The sequence below is a fragment of the Fukomys damarensis genome, unplaced genomic scaffold, assembly GCF_012274545.1.
Source record: "Fukomys damarensis isolate Sample0158 unplaced genomic scaffold, DMR_v1.0_HiC HiC_scaffold_14, whole genome shotgun sequence".
In the NCBI taxonomy this organism is placed as follows: Eukaryota; Metazoa; Chordata; class Mammalia; order Rodentia; family Bathyergidae; genus Fukomys; species Fukomys damarensis.
This window is the reverse complement of record NW_022900926.1, coordinates 32,405,098-32,426,506: the sequence shown is the minus strand read 5'-3', so window position 1 is coordinate 32,426,506 and position 21,409 is coordinate 32,405,098. Positions and strand designations below refer to the sequence as shown.

The following is a 21,409-nucleotide window of genomic DNA, read 5'->3' as shown; positions in this document are numbered from 1 at the left end:
AAATGTATTACTAATTCTTACCATTTTGTTTTTCTAGTGTTTGATTCATTTCTGATTCTCACTTATCCTTCCAGTAAAATTTATTCTGTCTCTTGATTTTGTGGTTTTTGTTTTCTTCATCTGTGGTTAGGATTTTATAAGCATTGTTACAATGCTGGCTTAGTGGTCCTGAACTTTTAAAATTTATACTTACTGTAGAAGTTCTTCATTTCTCCTTCAATTTGAAGGATAACCTTACATATTTAATAATCTGGGTTGGTGATTTGGGGGCGGGGTATAGCTTGAAATGTATCATGCTCAGCCTGTCTGGCCTTTAAGATTTCTATTGAGAAATATGTTATTATTCTAATTGGTTTGTCCTTGGTGATTTGGTATTTTTCTTTCACTGCTTTCAATATTCTTTCTTTTTTTTTTTTGAATTTTTGGCATTTGATTGTGATGTTTTCTTCTCTAATCATCTCTACACAGGGTTCTAAATCCCTCTGTTACCAGAGTTTCCTCTCATTATCCAGATTTGGGAATTTTTCTGCAGAAATTTCACTAAATACATTTGTATGCCATTAGCCTATATTTCCTTGCTCTCTTTTAAGCCAGTGAATCTTAAAGTTTTTTTTTTTTTTTAATTTAGAGTTATCTGGCCAGGCGTGGTGGCATGCCTGTAATCTTAGCACTTGGGGAGGCTGAAATAGGAGAAATAGAAACACTGCAAGTTTAAGGCCAGCTTAGGCTACACAGTGAGTTCAAAGCCAGTGTGAACTACATAGTAAGACCCTGTTGCATCACCAACCCCCTCAAAAAAAGAAGTTATCCAAGAGCTCTTGAATAATCTGTGTGCTATTTTTCCTTTTCTTCTTCTTTTTTTAACTGTTTGAATGTTCTAGTGTGTCCACCTTGTTTCAGGTTCTGAAACTCGTCTTATTCATTTTGCCTACTGCTGAAAAGTTCACATTGAGATTTTTGTTATTAAGGTTTCTATTTCCAGGATTTGTTTGCCTTTTCAGAACCTTTCTCACTGAAGTGGTCTTTCATTAGCTGTTTATCTCCTATTTGATCTCATTGATACTTTTAATTATCAGTGTTTTAAGTTCTTTTTTAGAGTTCCATCCACTTCAGTTTCTATGGGATCTGCTTTTTGTGAGTCATAAATTTTTGGGAGCACCTTGTTGCCTTGTTTCCTCAAGTGGTGGTTATGTTTTTACATTGATGTTTCCAGTATAAAATAAAACTTTAAGAAGGTATGTTAGTTACTTTTCTCTCGTTGCTGAGACAAAAATAACAGACCCCCAAAGTTAAAGGGGGAGGGGCTTATTTGACTTACAGTTCATAGAGGTTTCCGTCCATAATCAGCCAACTCCAGGGCAGGGATGACAAACAGGCCCGGGAAAGCAGAAGCAACATGGCACACACAAGGCAGCAAAGGTAACGTGAGAGTTAACAGCGTCTCCCTGCCCCTTTTATCTTACCCAGATTACTTAGGGCTGGCAGCACTCACGCCCTTAGTCCTAGTGCCCAAGCCTAGCATTGCACCATGAATCAATTCCAGCTTCACACGCTGTAAATCAAGCCTGTGACCACATGAGGCTTTGGGAGACATCTAGACCCAAACTATAACAGAAGAAAATATAAATATTTAGCTTTCTAAGATATTAAAGAAATACAACTTAAAACAGAACACCACTTTATTTGCTATTATTACTAACTTTTTTGTCTGCATGTGACTGTTTCTAGAGTAACAGGTCTTACTAGTTTTACAGATGGCCTTTCATCCCTTGCAAAAAGTAATTTCTTGATATTATCAAGGTCTAACTCCTGGAATGTTGTTCACTAGAAATTCACTTTTTTAAAGGAAAAGCTATTTGCATATGTTCTCTATAATTGTAGAGTTTTTTACAAAAGTCAAAATTTGAAAGCAGCCTAAATATCTGAAGCTAAAACTTGGTACATCTACTCAATTAGGTAACCCCTATAAACTGCAGCTATACACAAAGATTATTAAAAAGTACAGGTGAAATGTCCTTAGCTAAAATGCCCGGGGCCAGAATGTTTCAGGTATCAAATTTTTGAATATTGTAATATTCATGTATCCATAGTGAGATATCTTAGAGATCAGCCCCAAATCTAAGTGTGAATTCATTTGTTTTATACACATTGCCTGAACATACTTCTATACAATATTTGTAATAATTTCATGCATGGAACAAAGTTGCATGGCATGGAATTTTCTGTTTTCATCATGATGTCAGTGCTCAGCGCATTTCAGACTTTGAAACACTTTAGATTTGGTATTTTTGAATTTCAGGTGCTTAACTATAATAACTTTTTTACCAAAAGATTTCAAATGAGAAGCATACTGATTATACAAATAATGATTGTGTGTGGGTATGAGAATAGAAGGAAAATAGCAGTATTAGTAGTTATGGGAGTTGTTATTCTTTATTTTTTAATGTTTCTTTAATATTTTATGTTATGTTGTTACTGTTTATTTTGTGCCTTGTCTCATCCCAAAGTATATTTGATATTGCACAATTTTCTAAATAAAATTATTTGTGGAAGTAAAGAACCAAAATTAGGGTGAATAATCAATAAGTCTATTAGAATGTGTCACCTGTAACCTGAGAATAGAAGAATTTGTGATGAGAGACTGTCGAGACTTCTTTGTTGTCAGGTGAAAGACCTTGACGTTGATTTTCTCATTGAGGCTGTCTATGGACTCAGTGCATTATAAAGATATATACTTTGCATATTATTTTATTTTCCAGACAGTCCTTGAATAATGCCATTTGTTGCTTGAAACCAACAGAAAGATCTTTTTTTTCCACTTACAGTTCAACCTGCACCTGACTGGGGACATCCATGCCATTACTGCTGCCAATAACTTGCTGGCTGCGGCCATCGACACAAGGATTTTGCATGAAAATACTCAGACAGATAAGGTGAGAAGGATTCCCTCTTAGCCATTTTGGGAAACTTATTCTGGGATTCTTAGATCCTTCAGGCATTCACAGAAAGACCTGTAGAGTCTATAAACTCAAACTTTTGTGAATTTTATAATGCCCTCTTTTGCTAAGGTGAGGATCCACACTTTGGTCAGAGTCTCACGTAGGATTATGACCGCTGCCAAGTTGTTGGAAGAATTATATTATGTTGTACTTTTTAAGCCCAATTGTAGCTGAGTCTTTAGTTTTAAAGGTCAATGGTAGATCAGTTCTCTTCATCCTGGCCTTAGGTCCAATCTCTGCTTCATACCAACAGGGATATTACAGAAATAATATCTTTTTATGACTAATGTTACATGCAGCTATTTAAGGTGAACTGTGAGGAGGCCGAGGTAATTGCTGGGTTTCACATGCATGTAGTCTAAGAGGTTAGTCACACACCTGGAAGGACAGAGTACCATCTACTAATGCCTCCCAGACATGTCCTTATCCAGAACATGGATAAGAAAGGTACTTTCTCGAATGTTTTGTAAGAATCTTGACTTTCTTCACTTAAAAAGGTGTAGGGAAAGTGAGAAGGGTAGGGGAAAGGTAACAAAGGAAAAGAAAAACATATGAGAAAATGAAAAAATGGAAATAAAATGTTGGTAAATGGGGAGGGGAGGAGGGGGTGAAGGGAGGGCAGGGACAAGGGGAAAAAATGAGAACCAAGACCTGTCATGTAAAGGTACAAGATCCCAATAATGACTGAAACTGCACTGTATACCTAAAATGTAACAGTAAACTCAATAAAAAAAAAATAAAATAATTCCTTAGTGAGTCTTTGGGACAGAATCTGGATAAATGTCAATTTGACAGTTGTAAGGCTATAACTCAAGAAGAATATTCAGTCTTTGCAATATGCATTATTTCTTATTTAGGCAGTTTTATTAATGACAGAATTTAAGTCTGCATTATTTTTATTAGCCTCAAAATTTTTATAGGACCTGTAATCTAAATAGTTTGGTTGTAAATGTAGAGAACTTTTGTCATGTCCTGTGACTTGTCCAAGTACATAGTTGACTTAAACTTAAACTTCTGTGTTTTATTATTATTTTCTCAGGCTCTATATAATCGGCTGGTTCCTCTGGTGAATGGTGTCAGAGAATTTTCAGAAATTCAGCTTGCTCGGCTGAAAGTGAGTTTCCAGTTTTCTGTTTTTTAAAATAAACAGAAAGAAGGGCCAGGGATTTAGCTTAGTGCTGCTGCTGCCTGTCTTGCAAGTGCAAGATCCCCCCCCACACAAAAAAAAGATCCCAACTTTTAACCCTGGTACCAAAAAAATTTGTTTTAATTAAAAAAATAAAATAAACAGAACATATCCTACAATTATTTCCAAAAGCCAGAAATTTTGAGCTTGACTCAATTTTGTTTTTTTGCACTTTTTTGGGTATTAAAATCTAAAGAGACAGCAGTATAGTCACCAAACACAGTATTAGAAGCCTGAAACCTGAATCCCACACCAAAGAGCCAGGTGAACAAATAGCTAACCTTCTAGGATTCTTTTTCTTCACATATGAAATAAGAATACTGCTTTGCTAATCTGTGAGTACCTCGTCAAACCAACAAATTGAATTTTATGCATCCTCTTTTTAAAGACATGTGTTGTTATATTTGTTAAATGTCTTTCTGTCTTTCTTTTTTTTTTGTACTGGGGATCGAACTCAGGACCTTGCTTTTATGAATCAGGCAGCTGAACCACTGAGCTAAGTCCCTGGTGCAGTATTTGTTAAATTTCTAAGAAATGATGTTGCAGCAAGATACCCCCTTTATGCTAATGAAAGCCGTCTTAATTCTCACCCACATGACCTGGTTTTAGTACTGCTAATGCTCTGCTTCTCATATTGCTTCCCCAAGCACTTAGTCAGAGTGTGAAGAATAACCCTTCACCATGTGATTTGTAAGCACTGATGGGTGCTAAATTGTTTTTTAAATTCACCCCCCTGCTCGTTACTGAGCCAAGTTCCATGGTTGAGGGTAGTTAGCAATTCCGTCATCTACAAATACTTCCTGGAGTCTCTTTGTTTTTTTTAAACTTCATTAAAAACCACTTTCTTAGGATATTTTCTTTACAGAAACAAATGCATTAATTTTTAATTTTTTTCCTCAAGTTCTTAAAAATAACTTGTTTTGAAACTTAGACTTGAACTTTACTTGAATAATTGCTGTTTATATTGATAAGAAGAACTAATGGACTAAAGCGTCAATTATGTGGACAGCAGTACGTGTCCCTTCCAAGCAGTCTGTGGCGGCCCCACGGAGACCTCCCGCCCAGACAGCAGTAGCAGCCACACTGACCCTATTTCCGGATCAGCCATGCTGAGGGTCTGTTACACATTTTCAGTCTTCCACTTGCAGAGAATATTTAGTCATAGGCATTTACTGATATGATTATTACGTAGGCATTTATTGATATGATTTGACCTAATGTGCAACATATCCAGAGTAGTTTTTTTAGAAAGTTTTACTAATCATGGAGAAAATAAAGAAGCACAGTTGTACTTAACCTTTTGCTTTGTTTCTTCTCGCACCTGTCACTTTTTTTTTATCATTAGAAACTGGGGATAAATAAGACTGATCCAAGCACACTGACTGAAGAAGAAATGAGCAAATTCGCCCGTCTCAACATCGACCCCACGACCATCACGTGGCAGAGAGGTGGGCACTGGGGAGACCATGGATGGCCAGACAGGAGAATATGTTCACACTGTAGCTCCTAGATTAATTTTATGTCTTCCTGTGAGTTTCCCAGCCTGGATTTCATAATCCCATTTCTTTCCGTTACTGTTATTTTCCCTTCTTCCTCCTTTCTTCTTGCCTCTTATTTAAACCGTCTGCTGTCTGGGCTCATTCCCACTCATTCTCACTCTTCCAAACTTCCAACAATAATTAATTTTCTCTTCTGTCTCCTCTTCCTTGGTCTCTTCTCTCTAAATTAAAAAAGAAAAAAAAAATGACAATGCTACATTTCCCTTCCTAGTCCTGTTGGCTCCTCTTCCCACCACCCCTCTCTTCTTTTATATCTCCCCCACTGGCTCACAGAGCACTTTTATTGGTGGCTTCAGTGCTACGCTCTCCTCCTGGTCTAGTAGGTGCGTCCTGCTGTCTGCCGGATCTCACTCCCTGGTGGCTCCCTGCCGGCCCTCTGCCTCCCTCCCACACTGCCCTCTGAATCGTGTCAGTCACCGTGGGGTGGGACAGGGGCCTGAAGTATGGGTCTGCCCTGCCCCTGCCTGTCTGCACGGCCTTGAGCAAGTCACAGGGCATGACCTGTTCCCAGCCCCTGAGACTGTGGCAACCACACTTGATGAGCTAGAAAGGCTGCTGCGGTGCTAAATGGTGTGTGTTCTTGACTTTCCGGGGTTGTCCTTCTCAGACCTGCCTCCCACCAATATTCCCCTTTTCTACCCACTTCAGAACATGTTTGTCAAGTGCCTTTAGCACATTCTCTTGTTTCCATTTCTGTCTCCTAAATTCAGTGATTTCATCTTGACAGAGATGCTGACCTGTCGCTTCCTTGATCAGAAGCCTCTGGTGGCTCTGCCATCCCATTTAGTAATGTGGCTCCATCTGCTCTCCAGTCATGAGGGAATGCCCTTGTCCTGCCACCCCTGCGTGGCCATCGCTCCTTGTCTCCCTGCCTAACTGGCTGGCCCAGGTCTCACCCCATTATGTGGCTTCCCTCTGGGACCCCATTCACCCAGGCCATTAAGAACTGAGAGACAAAGTCCAGAGACTTTAAGGATCTTTCACATGAACACAGGTTCAGTATCCCTTATCCCATGAGCCTGGGACCAAAAGTGGTGCTGAGTTCATATTTTTTTGTTATATTTGCATATACATGATGAAATACTTTAAGGATGTCTAAGCCTAAACACAAAACTCATGTTTCATAGACACCTTGTATATGTAGCCTGAAGGTAATTTTATATAGTATTTTTAATAATTGTGTCTGCGAAACATTTTGTAATTTGGAATTTTCTACTTGTGATATCACATGGACCCTCAGAAAGTTTCAGATTTGGGAACATTTCAGATTTCGAGACTAGAGATGTTCTGCCTTTAGCAGTACCTGCCTCCCTGTCAGGAGGTGCCCCTGGAACCTGAGCAGACTTTACATACTGCGAAGCTCCGCCGGATGGATTATAAGTAGACAGCCCATGGTGAGAACTGTATTTGGAGGTTCTCTGTGCGGCTTGGTTTCCCAGAGAAGTTAAAATCTCCTTTAAACTGTTATAGACCTATTTTTCATTTTAAAATAAGTGGTACCATTGTGCAGATGTTAGAAGTGTGTCAAAAGAATAAGAAATCTATCTCTTTCCGACTAGCACTACTATTCTTAGTTTTTTATGTTACATCTAGTTTTTTGTAGTTTTATTATAATTTAGGTGTATTGATGTTATATCCAACTAGCTTCATTTGTATCAGAAGCATTTCCTTTTGCTTAGCTGTTATGCAGTCATTTTCATTGGTTCCAGAATATTCCTTTATGGATGAACCATAACTTAGGTTCTGTTCTTGAAGAGACCTACAGCATTTTTAACAACTGACATGAATATTTTCAGCATTTTATTGAGGAGTCTACTAATTTTTAAATTTTTTATTTTAACTAGAAAGGTTAATAATTAAAATGTTACCTGTCCATAATGTACAGTCAATCTTTTCAAGGCATTTCTGAGTTCACGTTATTCTTTAAACCTTTTTTTTAGAAGTTTACTTATGAAAGAAAAACCATGACAGTAGAAATTGGTACATTTTAAACCATGCATGTGGATATGCTGGTAGAGATGTCCACACTGGATGGTGTTCTTTGCTGTTTGCGTTGAGACCTCAGTCTGGGCAGCCTTCAGAAACAGGACAGTGGCTCAGCGGTGATCTTGGAAGGGAAAGGCTGTGTCACCCCTTACACTGAGGGCCAGCACGCCCTTGGGGTCTCTCTGAAGAAGCAAAAAGAACTGAAGTATGTTGTGGTTACAAATCAATTTTAATGGAAGTGACAACTTTAAAAAAATCATTCCAGAAAAATACTAGCATTGTATTACTGTTCAGGGCACTAATGTGAAGAAAACTTTATTGCGATGGACAAGCCACCTGGCTCTGAGCAATTTGGACTGACACTTGAGAGGGCGTTTGGCTCTGATTACCGTATGTTAATGTGAGAAATAGGACTCTTCAGCAGATGAGTTTGGCACATTTGCTAGCAGAGTTTTCTGGCTTAGACCTAGAGTTAGTGTGACCCTTGTGATGAGATTAGATTCTGGTATGACTTGACATCAGGGCCAGTGGGGGAGGATAGATTAAAACCTTCAGATGAAGTGGATCAGACCATATGATGGTCACCCCTGTCTTTCAGCCTGTGTACAAAATCTGATGATTGCTTTACCCTGTGCCTCATACAGAAGCTTAAAGGCCTCTTTTCCTGGTAACGGTGAAACCAGAATCAGCAGAATATTCTAGAAAACTTAACAAAGAAACTGTAGAAAACTATAAGCAAACTAAAAAACTATAAGCAAAGAAAGCAAATATATCTGGGAAACACATTTGTTGTTCCCAGAGCACTGTGAGCGGAGCTGTGGCCAGTTGGGCAGATTGGTACCACATTTCTGGTTCCCAGCACTGCCCTGGAAGCGTGGTGGAGACTCTGTGCCATGTTTTCTGCTAAAGCCACATAGAGGACCCGTCTTGAGAAAGCACCCTGTACCCTCTCCCTGGGCTCTTGGCCACAGGAGTTATCTAGTGAGTGTTCGGCACACTCTGGACGATTCTCGGAACAGTTAGCAGTGCGGTGCCGAACCTGTGGGCGTGGCTTGGACACATCTGTCTTGCCTGGGCCCTGTTGAGCAATGAGAAATTGTCTTAGGATACATATAAAATACATAATGTAGTTAAAGTATATGGTATGTAAAGTACATTTAAAAGCTCCCTTTCACAATATTTTTTGTTGTAGCACAGGCACGTCCAACCCGTCGCCTGCCTGTAAGGAATAAATAAACGGAATTGCCCCTGGTGCCTCCTTCCATACGGGGCTACCAGTGTTCACATCTCTCCCCCTTGCTTGGAAGGGTCCAAGATCAGAGACTGACGGCCGCCCCTGTACAGCCAGCACAGATCGGCCCTCAGTGCCCCCTGCAGAAGAAGTCCCCAGGTCGCTTACTCCACCGTGGGCTCTGTCATGAAGGACAGCAATCGTGTGTCACTGACTTGAGGCTGCTGGCTGGCATCTGTCTTTATTGTGGGTTGGAATTAACTTTCATGTTTCTTCTTTCGTGTATCACTGGCACTTTACACTCCTCTTTCCTTGTGTGGCAGGACCCTGGCAGGAGGCTCTGGGGCCTGATTATAACTGACCTTGCTAAGCACTTTTTGTGTTTTGTTCTTGCTTGTTTTCTGTTTGCCACACACACACACACCCCAACTAAATTTCTATTATTAACTTAAAGTTTTTCTTTTATTAACTTCAAGGAAATGTGATCAAAAGTTCACCTCAGTCTGGTACCAAGATTGTAGGTTCTACACATCAGGATATTTTTACTTTACATCTTGGAAATATAGTAGTAGCTAGTGACAGGGTTGAGAAGCAGGCCTTTTAATTTTTAGACGGCAAGAAAGGTTTATATGTGCTTGAGTATGCTCTGGATTTGTGTATATGTGTGGCTTGTGAGTACTTTATGTATCAGAGCAAGATTCATGTCATTTGTCCTGCACATGTGTACCGTCCCCAGATGCATGGCCTCTGTCTCTGTTTTTGTCAGCGCCATATTATCCGTTTGGTAATTTATATGTCATTTGTCACTGTAAGCAGCGTGTATTTGAAGCCATATAAATTATTAGTGAGGTATCTGTCCTTCTGGCTTTGTTTCCTGGCATTGTAAATTTTGATTTTTAAACCAAGTCTTATCTTCACGGACAAAATCTGAATCAGTGCAATTCAAAGAAGCCAATGAAACAAAGAAAATCAGGGCCAGCTCTAATCACAATTAACTGTTTTCCCCAATAATGCTTTATTTACTTTCTTACTGTGGCAAAAGATACTGGTTATCGTTTTAACAATTTACCAGTGTGGATTAAACATTGTAATTATACCATCACCACTATTACAAAACCCTCATCACCTTCAATAAAAATTCCATTCCTATTAAGTAATAATTCCTTCTGTGCCCCGAGTAACTTCTGTTCTGTTGTCTGTCTGCATGAATTTGTCTGTTTTGAGTGTCGCATATAAGTGCAATCATGTGCCATCTGTCCCTCCGAGTCTGGCATATTTCACTATGCTTACTGTTTCTAATTTTTATTCATGTGGTAGCATCTATTAAAATACCCTTTTCATGAAGGTGTAGTACTCCATTGCGGAATACACCACATTTTTCCATGCATCTATCATTGGACACTTTGGTTCCTTCTACCTTCTGGCTGTTGTGAGTAGTGCTGCTGTGAACATGGGTGTGCAAATATAAGTTCAAATCTTCACTTTCAATTCTTTTGCACATAATGCATAGGAGTAGGAATACTGGGACATGTCGTTATTGCATTTAACTTTACGTGAAACTCGTTTGACTCCTTGTGACTCAGGTCTCCTACAAAATGTCATCATTTTAGAAGTCTTTCTCCTTGCTGCCTTATTTTCTTCCCCATTAAGTTTATTGGTACATTTTAGGTAAACAGTTATATTCATCATTGGAATCTTGTACCTTTCCATGCTGTATCTTGGTTCTTACTTTTCCCCATTCCCCTCCCCTCCTTTCACCCCTTCCACCCTTCCCTGTTTACAAAGACATTTTTTCCATGTTTTTCCTTTTCTCGTGTTTTTTCTTTTCCCTTCTTTCCTTACTCCTACTCCTCCCACTCCCCCACTCCTTTACACCTTTTCCTGTTTCACATTATCAATTATATATTTTGATCCTCACTGCTGCCTCATTTTAAACAGGCCCAACCCCATCCCCACCGTGACCTGACACACTCTTTCTGCAACTTCTTTGATCTACTTAAGGATCTAGCCAAAATTTCTGTGTTCATTTGATTCCTGGAGGGAAGCCAGACCTTGTCTCTTCTGCCCTTTCCTATGCACCCCAGGCAGCCAATCCCTGTCTGTTGACTGAATAAATAATCTTCTCTTTCAGTGTTGGATACCAATGACCGATTTCTACGAAAAATAACGATTGGCCAGGCAAGCACAGAGAAGGGACACTCCCGGCAGGTAGGTGGCTCTTGCTTCCTTGCCTCAGTTTGCCCCATCTCTGTGATTCTCCCAGTCCCTTCCCATGTCTTCCCATGTACTTGCGCTGTCCTGCAGCTCTGCTGTTGTTGGGGTGGGTTCCTAGGTTAAGCAGGACCAAGAGAAAACGTCAGGTGGCCAAGAACTCAGTGTCCTCTTCCCATGCTTTCAGGAGAGCTGCTGGGAGGTCCTTAAATACAATTTCTTTGACTATTTTATGGGAATCCCACCCACTTTCTACTGCATCTGCCTCTCAACTGAGAAATGAGCATCTCTGACACATTGTTTGAATTTCAACAATAGTTATCAGGAGGCTTACTGGCATGGGGAGTTTTTTTGAGGGTGGCGAGTTATTATCCCCATACAGAGAATGTGGGAAAAAAGCAGCGCAGTCTCCTTTCCCTTTAATGGGTTTATGTGTGGGTCAGAGGCACTTTGGGCATATAAATTCATTCCATAATTTTTCAGCCAGGTACCTCAGACCTCTGATTTTTTTTGTTTTGCAATAAACTTTATATTTTTGGTAAGTTTTAGATTTACAGCCTTTTCCTTAAGTTCTTACTGGTGATTTATAAAGAAAAAAGAGTCACTTTTACTACAGTATCCAGACTGTATACCAAACAGACTTTGGGACCTTTTAAAATATTTTGAATTAAAAAGTAAATAGGGGGATTTGACCTAGAAGACTGACTAAGTCTCCACACCTCCCTCTTCCAGCCCCTGTATCTTGCTCATTTCAGGCAGTCAGTGTCTGTGCTAGAAAATCAGAACCATTGCTGTCAAGTCTGGGGAAGTTTCCTAGGCGTAGGGAGATGGAGAGAATCAGATCGATGGACAGAAGGACTGTGTGCATTATGATGGGAGCGTCTGAGGAGCCTCTCGATTCGGAGGCAAGAGCTACCCTGCTCCTTAGGCCAGGAGAGGCAGGTCAGCGGCGGTGGCTGCAGACCTTCTGTGACACTTATGCTGACCATGGCCTGGGGACCTGTGTCTCTCCCATGGCCCTGGTCTGCAGGTGTCAGTGAAAGTGTCTAATTCAAAGAAAGCTGGTATACCGTGACCCTCCTGAGAAGGAGGACAGCCCTTGTCATTCGCACAGGGGGCACCTTGATACCAGTGCGGTTGTGTGAGCCGCTCCAGTGTGAGAGTCTCAGCACACAGGCTGGGCCTGTCCAAAGTCAGGAACGCAGACAGGCGAGGTGGAGCACACAGACGGAATCACCACAGAGCACTGCACACCAGATTTCCTGATGAGAAGTTTGTGCACCCAGGGAAACAAAAGAGTAGGTCAGATGGACTGAGAGTTTGAGAGCAGTGTGGTTGATACTCTGAGCGGTTACAAGAGCTGTCAGATAGAAAGATTAAGAATTGACTGCTTTAAATCATGGGGTAAGATCTTGTACATAAAACTACGGTTGTCACAATAAAAATCCAGTTGATAGGCTGAGTTCCCTCCTACCCAGAAAAGGGCATCTAAACTGAGAAATTATCTGAAAACATAATATACAAGGGAAAGAGATTCAAAAGCAAGGTTTGGGTAACAGAGAGCACACATCAAGAAGTTGTAGTCAGCATCTAATAAGCATTGCAGGAGAATTTGCCTTAAACTAAAAGGCATAATGAATTCCAAAAAGTAGTTGAAAGGAAATTTCTGGACCTAAAGGAAACTGAGTTTTCATGCTAAAAGACAAGACGAAGAGGATTAGTGAAAAAAGATTTTCAGGCATCACATAGAACACAGAGGAATTAAAAAAACAATAACCCTAATAGCTGCCAAGGAGAAAAGGTCCGGATTAGTCCCCAAGGAATAAGAATTCTCAGCAGCACCGAATGCCAGGCTGCCATAGGGAAGTTGATTCAGGGATCTGAAGAATGTTTTTTAAATCTTGTATTCTTCCACAGAAAGAGAACACTGGCATAAAACATGTTAGAGCTGAAAATGTAAAATTAGGAAGTAGAAAATAAGTTGGCTGGAGTAAGTTAACATTAGCAGCTGCCATCGATAGAAACTGTCACTGACAATGTGCAGAAACTATCAAGAAAATAGATAATTTTGACATAATGAAAAAATTCAAGTCTTCAATAGGAAAAAGTGACCCAAGGCTGAGAGCGTTCATCCCCAGCACAAGAAAAGCAAAACAAAAAAAAAAAACCTGACACCAAACATTAAAAGAACCTAAAAGGGTCTTTTATGTAACAGCCCAAGAGTGAATGTTTACAACATACATAAGGATTAGTGTGCCAAACATAGAAAAGCTTCCAGAAATCCATACTTGTGTAACTGTTTTTACAGTAAGGTCTTCCCTGGCCACCTTATGTGAAACAGCATGATGCCTATAATCCCAGCATTCTGGGAGGCTGAGGTGGGAGGTTCACAAGTTCCAGCCCAGCCTTGGGTTATTCAGTAACTTAGTGAGAATCTGTTTCAAAATAAAAACTTTGTTAAAAAATTAGAGGATGTAGCTAAATGCAAAGGCCCTGGGTTCAGTCTGAAGTAGCAGGAATAGATTAGATAGATAGATCAATCAATCGATCGATAGATAGATAGTTGTAAAATGTTATCATGCTAAGATATTCATAAAACTGCAAATCAAAACCACAATGAAGTTTTGCTGTATTTATCTATGAGCTGACCAAAACATAGTTAATGCTAAATGCTAGCAAGGTGTAAGGAAATGGAGACTTTTATACTGTGTTACTGAAAAGTTGCTAACACCTTTTTGAATGACAGTTTATTAGTATTAAAATTTGAAATAGGGCCAGGGATTTAGCTCAGTGGTGCCACCACCTACCTTGCAAAAACAAGGTCCTTAGTTCGATCCCCAGTTAAAAAAAAAATTGAAATAACCCAACAATTACTGCTTCAGGACCAAAATTATTTTGGAGGAAATGGAGAAGAAATACTTGCTTATGTGCAAAAAGAAAAACAACATTTAATTAGCGTATAAATTGCAGTCTTATTTTTGACAGAATATTTGAAACAATCTAAATGTCCGCCAGCAGGGACTGTGATGCATACAGCACATAAGAGTTGAACAGTGATGTGTGTCTAAGTGAAGTGGCCTGACTGAGCTCTTGTGGTGACTGTGAAGTGAAAAAGGTTTTGAAAGCCAGTTGCCTCTGAAAAGTAGATGGGGAAAGAAGGATTCGGAAAGAAGATCTTTTCGCTTGTCTCTACAGTTTTTTGTACAGTTTAGCTAGTCCCTGGAAAGGTGGAAGATTAACAGTGGCTATCATTTGAATGTGTGTGTGTGTGTGTTTCTGTTTTTGTTTTTGAGGCAAGGTCTCACTGGGTAGTTCAGACTGGTCTTGAACTCACTATGTAGCCCAGGCTGGCCTCAAACTCACAGCTGGAGTAACTCAGTGCTGGGATTAGAAGTATGCACACCACACCTGGCCATGTACCTTAAATTGATAGGCCTGTTGCGTACATTAGCACAACCGGTTCACAGATCAGATTTACAGTGCAAAAAATGGGGGTATGTTAACTGTTTCTCTCAAGGTTATATTTTGTATTGCTTTATGCATATTTTCAAGTTAAAAGAATTATATTTAAGAACTTTAATTGCTTTCTTTTAACTATAAGACTCCATGGAGAACATCTTATATTGTATAACGGTACATCATCAGTTTTGTCTTATACATGTACTGTGATTGATTCAGCAATTCCCTGCTAATGGACAGTCACAGGGATGTTTACAGGGCTGGCTGTTCTAAATAAACTACAGTAAACATAAGTGTGTGTTTCTGTGTATACTTGTCTTATAACATCTTGAGGACAAACCACAGAAGTATAAAGCAGAATCTGTGGATGTAATTTTCACAAGTTGATGTACAATTTTTCCAGAAAGTTAAGTCAGCTGACATGCTGGACAGTATATTGCCCTTGTGTAAATTTGTGATGATCTGATAGACAATAAAAATCTCATTTTCCCCTTGATATGATTTTGAAATACTTTATTGCAAAACAAATGAGAAGTCTTCTATTATACACATTTTCAGTTAGAAAAATGAGTTTTAATGATAATTAAAATGGCTCAATTTAGGATTGTTTTGGTAATTAAGTTAAAAATTTTGAGGTTGTAAAACAGTGACAAATGAAAAATGAGTATGTATATTATAAACTCTACTTCTGATTTACCCTGTTAATTTTTGTAGGAATATTCCCAGTCTTGTGTTTTATACAGAATTCTCAATATTTTTAGTCATTTTCTTATATGTACTGTTTATAATAGAATAGTTGTAGAGTCCTAGATTTTATACAGTGAAAAATCACATATATTTAGAATGAGTTATATTGAGAATGTAATCATTGAATATAGTTGTATTCAACCTTCAGGAGATATATTTTTCACTAAATCATCAACTGGTCCTTACTTTCTTCATTTCCTTACTTGGTAGTGACGGAAGTGGGTAATAAAACACCTCATTCAGTGACCCCACCAGGGCACAGCCATTTTTCTCTATGTAACCTTGAATCTGCCTGGCTGACGTTCCCTTGAGAAGAAGAGAATTAAGCTGGAGCTTCATGGAGTGGTTTCGTCCAGAGAAACTTTCCCAGTGGCCACATCATGAGGAGGGGGAAGACACAATCCTTGTGTCCCTTTGGACTTCTTATAGCCTGGAATCCGAGCCAAGGGAGGAATAGAAAGTCTTGGGAACTTTTCACAGAGTAGCCGCTCGTTGGCATCTGTGGCTGGAAGCCTGGAGACCTGATGTGGCCATACCCTCATGGGCAGCTAGAATTTGATTCTATGACTTGGGAAAATTGGCCTCACATGCAGGAAGCCAGCAGGGCCATCTTATGTTATTGTCCCCTCGTATCTCTTTGCTGGACAAACCAGTACCACCTGCCTGACAGGTCAGGTGCTCATAGCAGAGAAGGTCAGTAGGCTGGTCAGTATTTCTGGAGTTAAGAAACAAACCCCACTGTGGTCTCCGCCTTCATAGCACTTCAGCAGCCCTGTGGTAGAGACACACATTAGGTGGGGAATGACATTACTACTTAGTCACAAGTCTGAGACAGGCTGCAGAAGCATACTGTGTGGCCCCGTGAGCCGGACCCTCATCCAGCTGACTCCTGCTGAGCAGAGCACAGTGCAGAGCATGGTTCCTGCGAGAGGCCACCCACAGGGCACTCAGAACAAACGCCACTGACACTCCCTCCTGCTGTCATTTCCTCGCCGAGGTCCTGCTCCCCCTGGTGGGCGGTGCCATCCATGTGGCACTGTAGCTGAGCGCTGCTTTTGCCTTGGCCTGTGCAGGCGCAGTTTGACATCGCGGTGGCCAGCGAGATCATGGCAGTGCTGGCCCTGACAGAGAGCCTTGAGGACATGAAGGAGCGGCTGGGAAGGATGGTGGTGGCCAGTGACAAAGATGGGCAGCCTGTGACAGCAGAGGACCTGGTGAGTATTATTCAGAGGCCCTGTGAGCTCGCCGTCTATCGAGACAGTGGAGGTCCTCTTTTTCTCGTCCACACGTGTGGTGGGGATTCAGAGAATTTCTGCTCATATATTCTTTTCCCCACAAGCTTCTTTGTCTTGCAGCTTCATGCTGTCAATGTATTGAGAGCATTTATCATGTGTTTGCACCTGGCTGCAACCAAAACACATAACATTCATTTCATGAGCTTCTGCTGGGATGAGTTTGGGTCCTCCTGCTGTGTTTGGTGGTTTTTCAAAAATGTAAGATTGGGCTGGGGATTTAGCTCAGTGGTGCCTGCCTGCCTCACAAGCACAAGCTCCCAAGTTCTATCTACAGTACTCCCCACCCCCACCCCCCACTCCACAAAAAAAATCAAAAACGCAAGATTTACCCCTGTCTTAAATGGGGGTCAAGTCACCATTCCAAGAGTCAGAAGGAAGTGGCTCTGCCTTCAGGAATGGGAAGCTGAAGCTAAAATGGGCACACTTTCAGCACCAGATGCTCCTATTTGTTTGTTAGTGTCATACTTTAGGGTTTCGTGTAATAAAAGCAAGTCTCAGCTGGGCGTGGTGGAACATGCCTGTAATCCCAACACTCAGGAGGCTGAAGCAGGAGAATCGCTGTGAGTTCGAGACCAGCCTGGGCTACATAGTGAGTTCCAGGTCAGTCTCGATGACATAGTGAGACCCTGTCTCAAAACAAAACAAAACAAAACAAAAAAGCAAGTCTCAGTCTCAGTCTTAATCTTCTGACTCCTCTGTAGAGCGCAGTGGTACTTCCTATAAAGCTTTAGTAGTGACAGGTGCACCAATGCCCATTTCAGTGTTTAATTTGCTACTCTAATCTCCCTTTTCTTTTTACCAACAACCCTTATGGTGGACATGAGCCCCGGTTGCTGCCGGGCATGGTGGTGCGAGCCTGTAATCTCAGTGCTTGGGAAGCTGATATATAATCCTAGCACTCGGGAGGCTGAGACAAGGAGGATTGCTGCAAGTTCAAGGCCAGCCTGGGCTGCATAGTGAGTGCAAGGCCAACCTGGACTACATATCAAGATGCTGTCTCAAAAACAACAACAAAAAGAACCTCATTTGCGTAGCAGGGCTGACCTAGGACAGCCATGACTCAAAGGGAAGCTTGCTCCCTCCATACCGAGCCACGTTCAAGAATGGCATCTAAGCGGAAACTGCTGCTTGAAAAACAGTTGTGAAAGGGGCCAAAGTAATATTTTATTGAATAATTCCAAGGGCGTAGGGTATCATTTGAACTCAAAGTATTGATTACTCTTTGGCTGCTTTTGAAGAAATGAATCTGAGTGAGTCCTCTCATGAGTGCTGTCAAGTAGATGAAATAGAGATGTTTACACAGCAGCCCTATGGAATCTGTAGTACTGCGTGCGTAAGGCTTAAAGAGAAAGCACGGAAATACAGATTGTTGTAAAGGTTTTTTAAAAAGTACCCAAATCTTACCATATCTATCTACAATAACATCTTAGCTTCTGTATAAATACATTTCTCTGTATCCTCTTAGTCTTAGTAATAAATACATGTCAGAAGTGATTTGTAATGTAATCTTCAAATGTTACTTCCTTAAGTTTATTTTCATGTTTGCTAAAAAAAAAAACTCAGATTCAGAAAAAATCCAAAGCTTTTTTGTTTGTTTGTTTTTTGAGATAGGGTCTCACTATGTCGTTGAGACTGACCTGGAACTCCCTATGTAGCCCAGGCTGGTCTCAAACTCACAGCGATCCTGCTTGTCTCAGCCTCTCGAGTGCTAGGATTACAGGCGTGCGCCACCATACCCGGCTCAAAGTTTAGTCTGTTAAGTCTTGTGTATTTCTTGTTTGCCAAAAAAGTACCTAATATCTTCACATTGTGCTTCATCCAGTTGGAGCTACCCATTGAAGGTTATTACTAGAAACTTGAGGGTGGATTTTAGGAGCCGCTCGGTTTCCTCCAGATGTGTCATTCTTATGTAGCCTGGGAGATGACCAGGCTCCACCCGTGGACAAGGGGTTTGGATACGGGGTGGCATCCCTCACGTAGAAATGGCAGCCACGAGGGCTTTCTCCATGGTGAAGCTCTCTGCCCGTGGGTATGGTAACACACGGCACAGAAGAGGGCACAGAGATGAGGTTTGCTATGGGAGGCGAGCAGGTGGTCGCCTCGCTGAGAGGACCCAGGAGAAATGTCAGCTTCCTTCCTCTGGGCTCTGGATCCATGTGTTTATGTTCCCTACAATATGTATTGTGTATGGTAAGGACGAAGTTTATTGGATTTTTTAAAAAACCTTAAATTATGCACTATTATAAAAATAGAAACTGCTCAGGTAAGAGAAGCACTTGAGATTGCTGGTTTTAGGAGCAGGGGAAAGTCCTGCACTGTGAAGCGATGCCCCAGGTTGTGCACTGTATCTGTTAGAGCCGAGAGCACCACAGTAAATCGATTTGATGCATTCTGCAGTGCTGGGTGCAACACAGGACAGCATCGCTCACAGGCCTTGTTCATGTCATAGCCTCCTGATAAGCACTCTGACTGCGGAGGGAGCAGCACTAGAGGATGAACCCTTGGCCTTTGCACTGAGCTCCAGCCCCAGCCCTTTTCACTTTGAGACCAGCTCTTGCTCAGTTGCCCAGGCTGGGCTCACTAGCGATCCTCTTGCCCCAGCCTCCCAGAGTGCTGGGATTATAGGAATGCGCCACCACACCCAGCTAATTTGTTGAAAATAGCTAGATGCTGCCTAGAGTCCTTAGCAGGGAAAGAAGGGATTTTTCTGAAAAAAGAAATTAAGTAATGGCATCTTGTTAAAAAATACATAACTGCATACTATTCTTGGATATACTTTTCCCCCTAATTCTCATGTATCTTCCCTGACCCCCCTCTTTCCTCTCTTCCAAGGGGACTTTGAGAGCCGGGTGTGGTGGTGTACACCTGTAATCCCAGCACTCAGGAGGTTGAAGCAGGAGGATCACTGTGAGTTCAAGGCCAGCCTGGGCTGCATAGCAAGTTCAGGGCCAGCCTGAACTACAAAGAGACACCTTGCCTCAAAACAAAACAAAACAAAAAAAACAAAGAGGGGGGCTTTGTGGGAAATTTGGTAGGATTGTGAAAATGCAGCCACCTTTCAGGTGTAAGTGGCTTTAGCTGCACCCTATAGACAGAAAGATGAGAGCTACATACCTTTCAGATGCAAACTAGGAGCCTTTCTCATGCAGCAGTCAGAGCCAGAGTAGAACCCAATGTTCTACCCGACCTCTGCATTCCCAGCTGTAATACTTGGGTTTCAGGTCTTCATCCTACTTCTTTGGGTAGTGCAAACACAATGTGTCTGAGCGACAGGAAGTATGTTTAGAATACATATGAATACTTAGGGAGATCTGTTTTATAAGAAGCCTCCTAAACACCTTACCAGTAGGTCTGGGGAGCAGAAAGAGCCAGGACTCTTGCTTACCCACAGTCCCACCATTTGGGATTGAGTGCCACACATTCTGGCTGTGGTGGAGGCAAGGGGGCCAAAGACAGCAGCTCTGTGTCTCCTGTATCTTCATTTCCTGTGCCCCAAGGCGGAGGGCAGCCTGTGGGGATGCCCACCTAGGATGCAGTGTCAGAAAGGGCCTCAGCATCAATCATGGCCCATATTTTGTCAGTAATGGAAGTTGTTTTTTTTTTTTTTTTTTTTATCTCTCTCCTATAGGGAGTGACAGGTGCTTTGACAGTTTTGATGAAAGATGCAATAAAACCAAATCTGATGCAGACCCTTGAAGTAAGTGACTTTTCTCTTGATGGTAATCATTTGTAGCATTTGCCTTAACTTGATTGCCTCTGTGACCACAGAACATGAGTGTGGCTGGCCATAGAGCGTCCGAATAACTTCTTTGTCATCTGAAGAAAAAGGTTAAAAGTAAATGTGTAGATTCTTGGATATGATTTAAATCTTGGCTTAATTTACCAAAGTAGAAATTTAGAAAGTAAATATCTGTCTAATATCTCAGGTTGTGTTGTTTGTGTGGCATTTTCTATTTTGCATTTTTTTCTTTGGCTTAATCCTTCAGTCATTAGGGTTTGGATTCTGTGGTTTGTTTGGTTTTTCCCAAGAAAAATACAGTAAATGCCAATAAGTGTTTTCTAGGAAAGTATGCTGTACTTCACTTTTAGGAGGATATGATTTTTGTACGCCTATACGAAAACATTGTACTGAAATCTTTGTCCTGCTTTTATGAAACTGAAGTTTTTCCATCAATATACCTCTATTTTGAACTCGTTTTCTAGTCCCTGGTCATCCTCAACGGATTTAGGGACTGGATCTGGTCCCAGACAAGGAGGCAGGTTCTGGGTCATGCGGAACACAGTGACATGGAGGGACCGGGTCAGGTTGGGGAGATGACCTTGTCCTGGACGTCTTTTCACAGCAGCTGGGAACCCCTCCTTTATAGCATTTACAGTTGTCGGGTATAAATCTTCCTATGGTGGCCCGTTTCTGACTCCTTCCAGATGTCACCAAAAGTAGAGTTGGGAGAACTTTTGTACTGTCATTGATACAAATGGGCCATTTCTCCTCAAGCTGCAGTGAGAGAGACAGTGAAGGTGACCCAAGACCAAGTTTGCTGGGGACACAGCAGACATACAGGTGGAATGTACGTCCGGTCCATTTATTTGGCTGGTAGAAGGCCGTGTTCTAATGGACACTGCCATTCACAGCAGTGACCTAGCCTTGTTTAATACGCCAGCCTCAATTTCCCCCATGTAAAATGGCTATAGTGATGACAGCTCATCCACTACAGTCGTTTTGAAGACTAAATATT

At 41.2% G+C, this 21,409-nt stretch overlaps 1 protein-coding gene across 1 annotated transcript in view; it reads left to right on the top strand.

Moving 5' to 3' along the window:
* The window catches only part of Mthfd1l (methylenetetrahydrofolate dehydrogenase (NADP+ dependent) 1 like), a 186,607-nt gene that overhangs the window by 57,903 nt on the left and 107,295 nt on the right, over nucleotides 1–21,409 (top strand). The window contains exons 13-18 of the mRNA XM_033763312.1: nucleotides 2,826–2,933; nucleotides 4,039–4,113; nucleotides 5,531–5,633; nucleotides 11,093–11,169; nucleotides 16,452–16,592; nucleotides 20,302–20,370. Of these exons, the coding sequence (XP_033619203.1) occupies nucleotides 2,826–2,933; nucleotides 4,039–4,113; nucleotides 5,531–5,633; nucleotides 11,093–11,169; nucleotides 16,452–16,592; nucleotides 20,302–20,370 (573 nt within the window). The remainder of the gene's footprint in view (nucleotides 1–2,825; nucleotides 2,934–4,038; nucleotides 4,114–5,530; nucleotides 5,634–11,092; nucleotides 11,170–16,451; nucleotides 16,593–20,301; nucleotides 20,371–21,409) is intronic.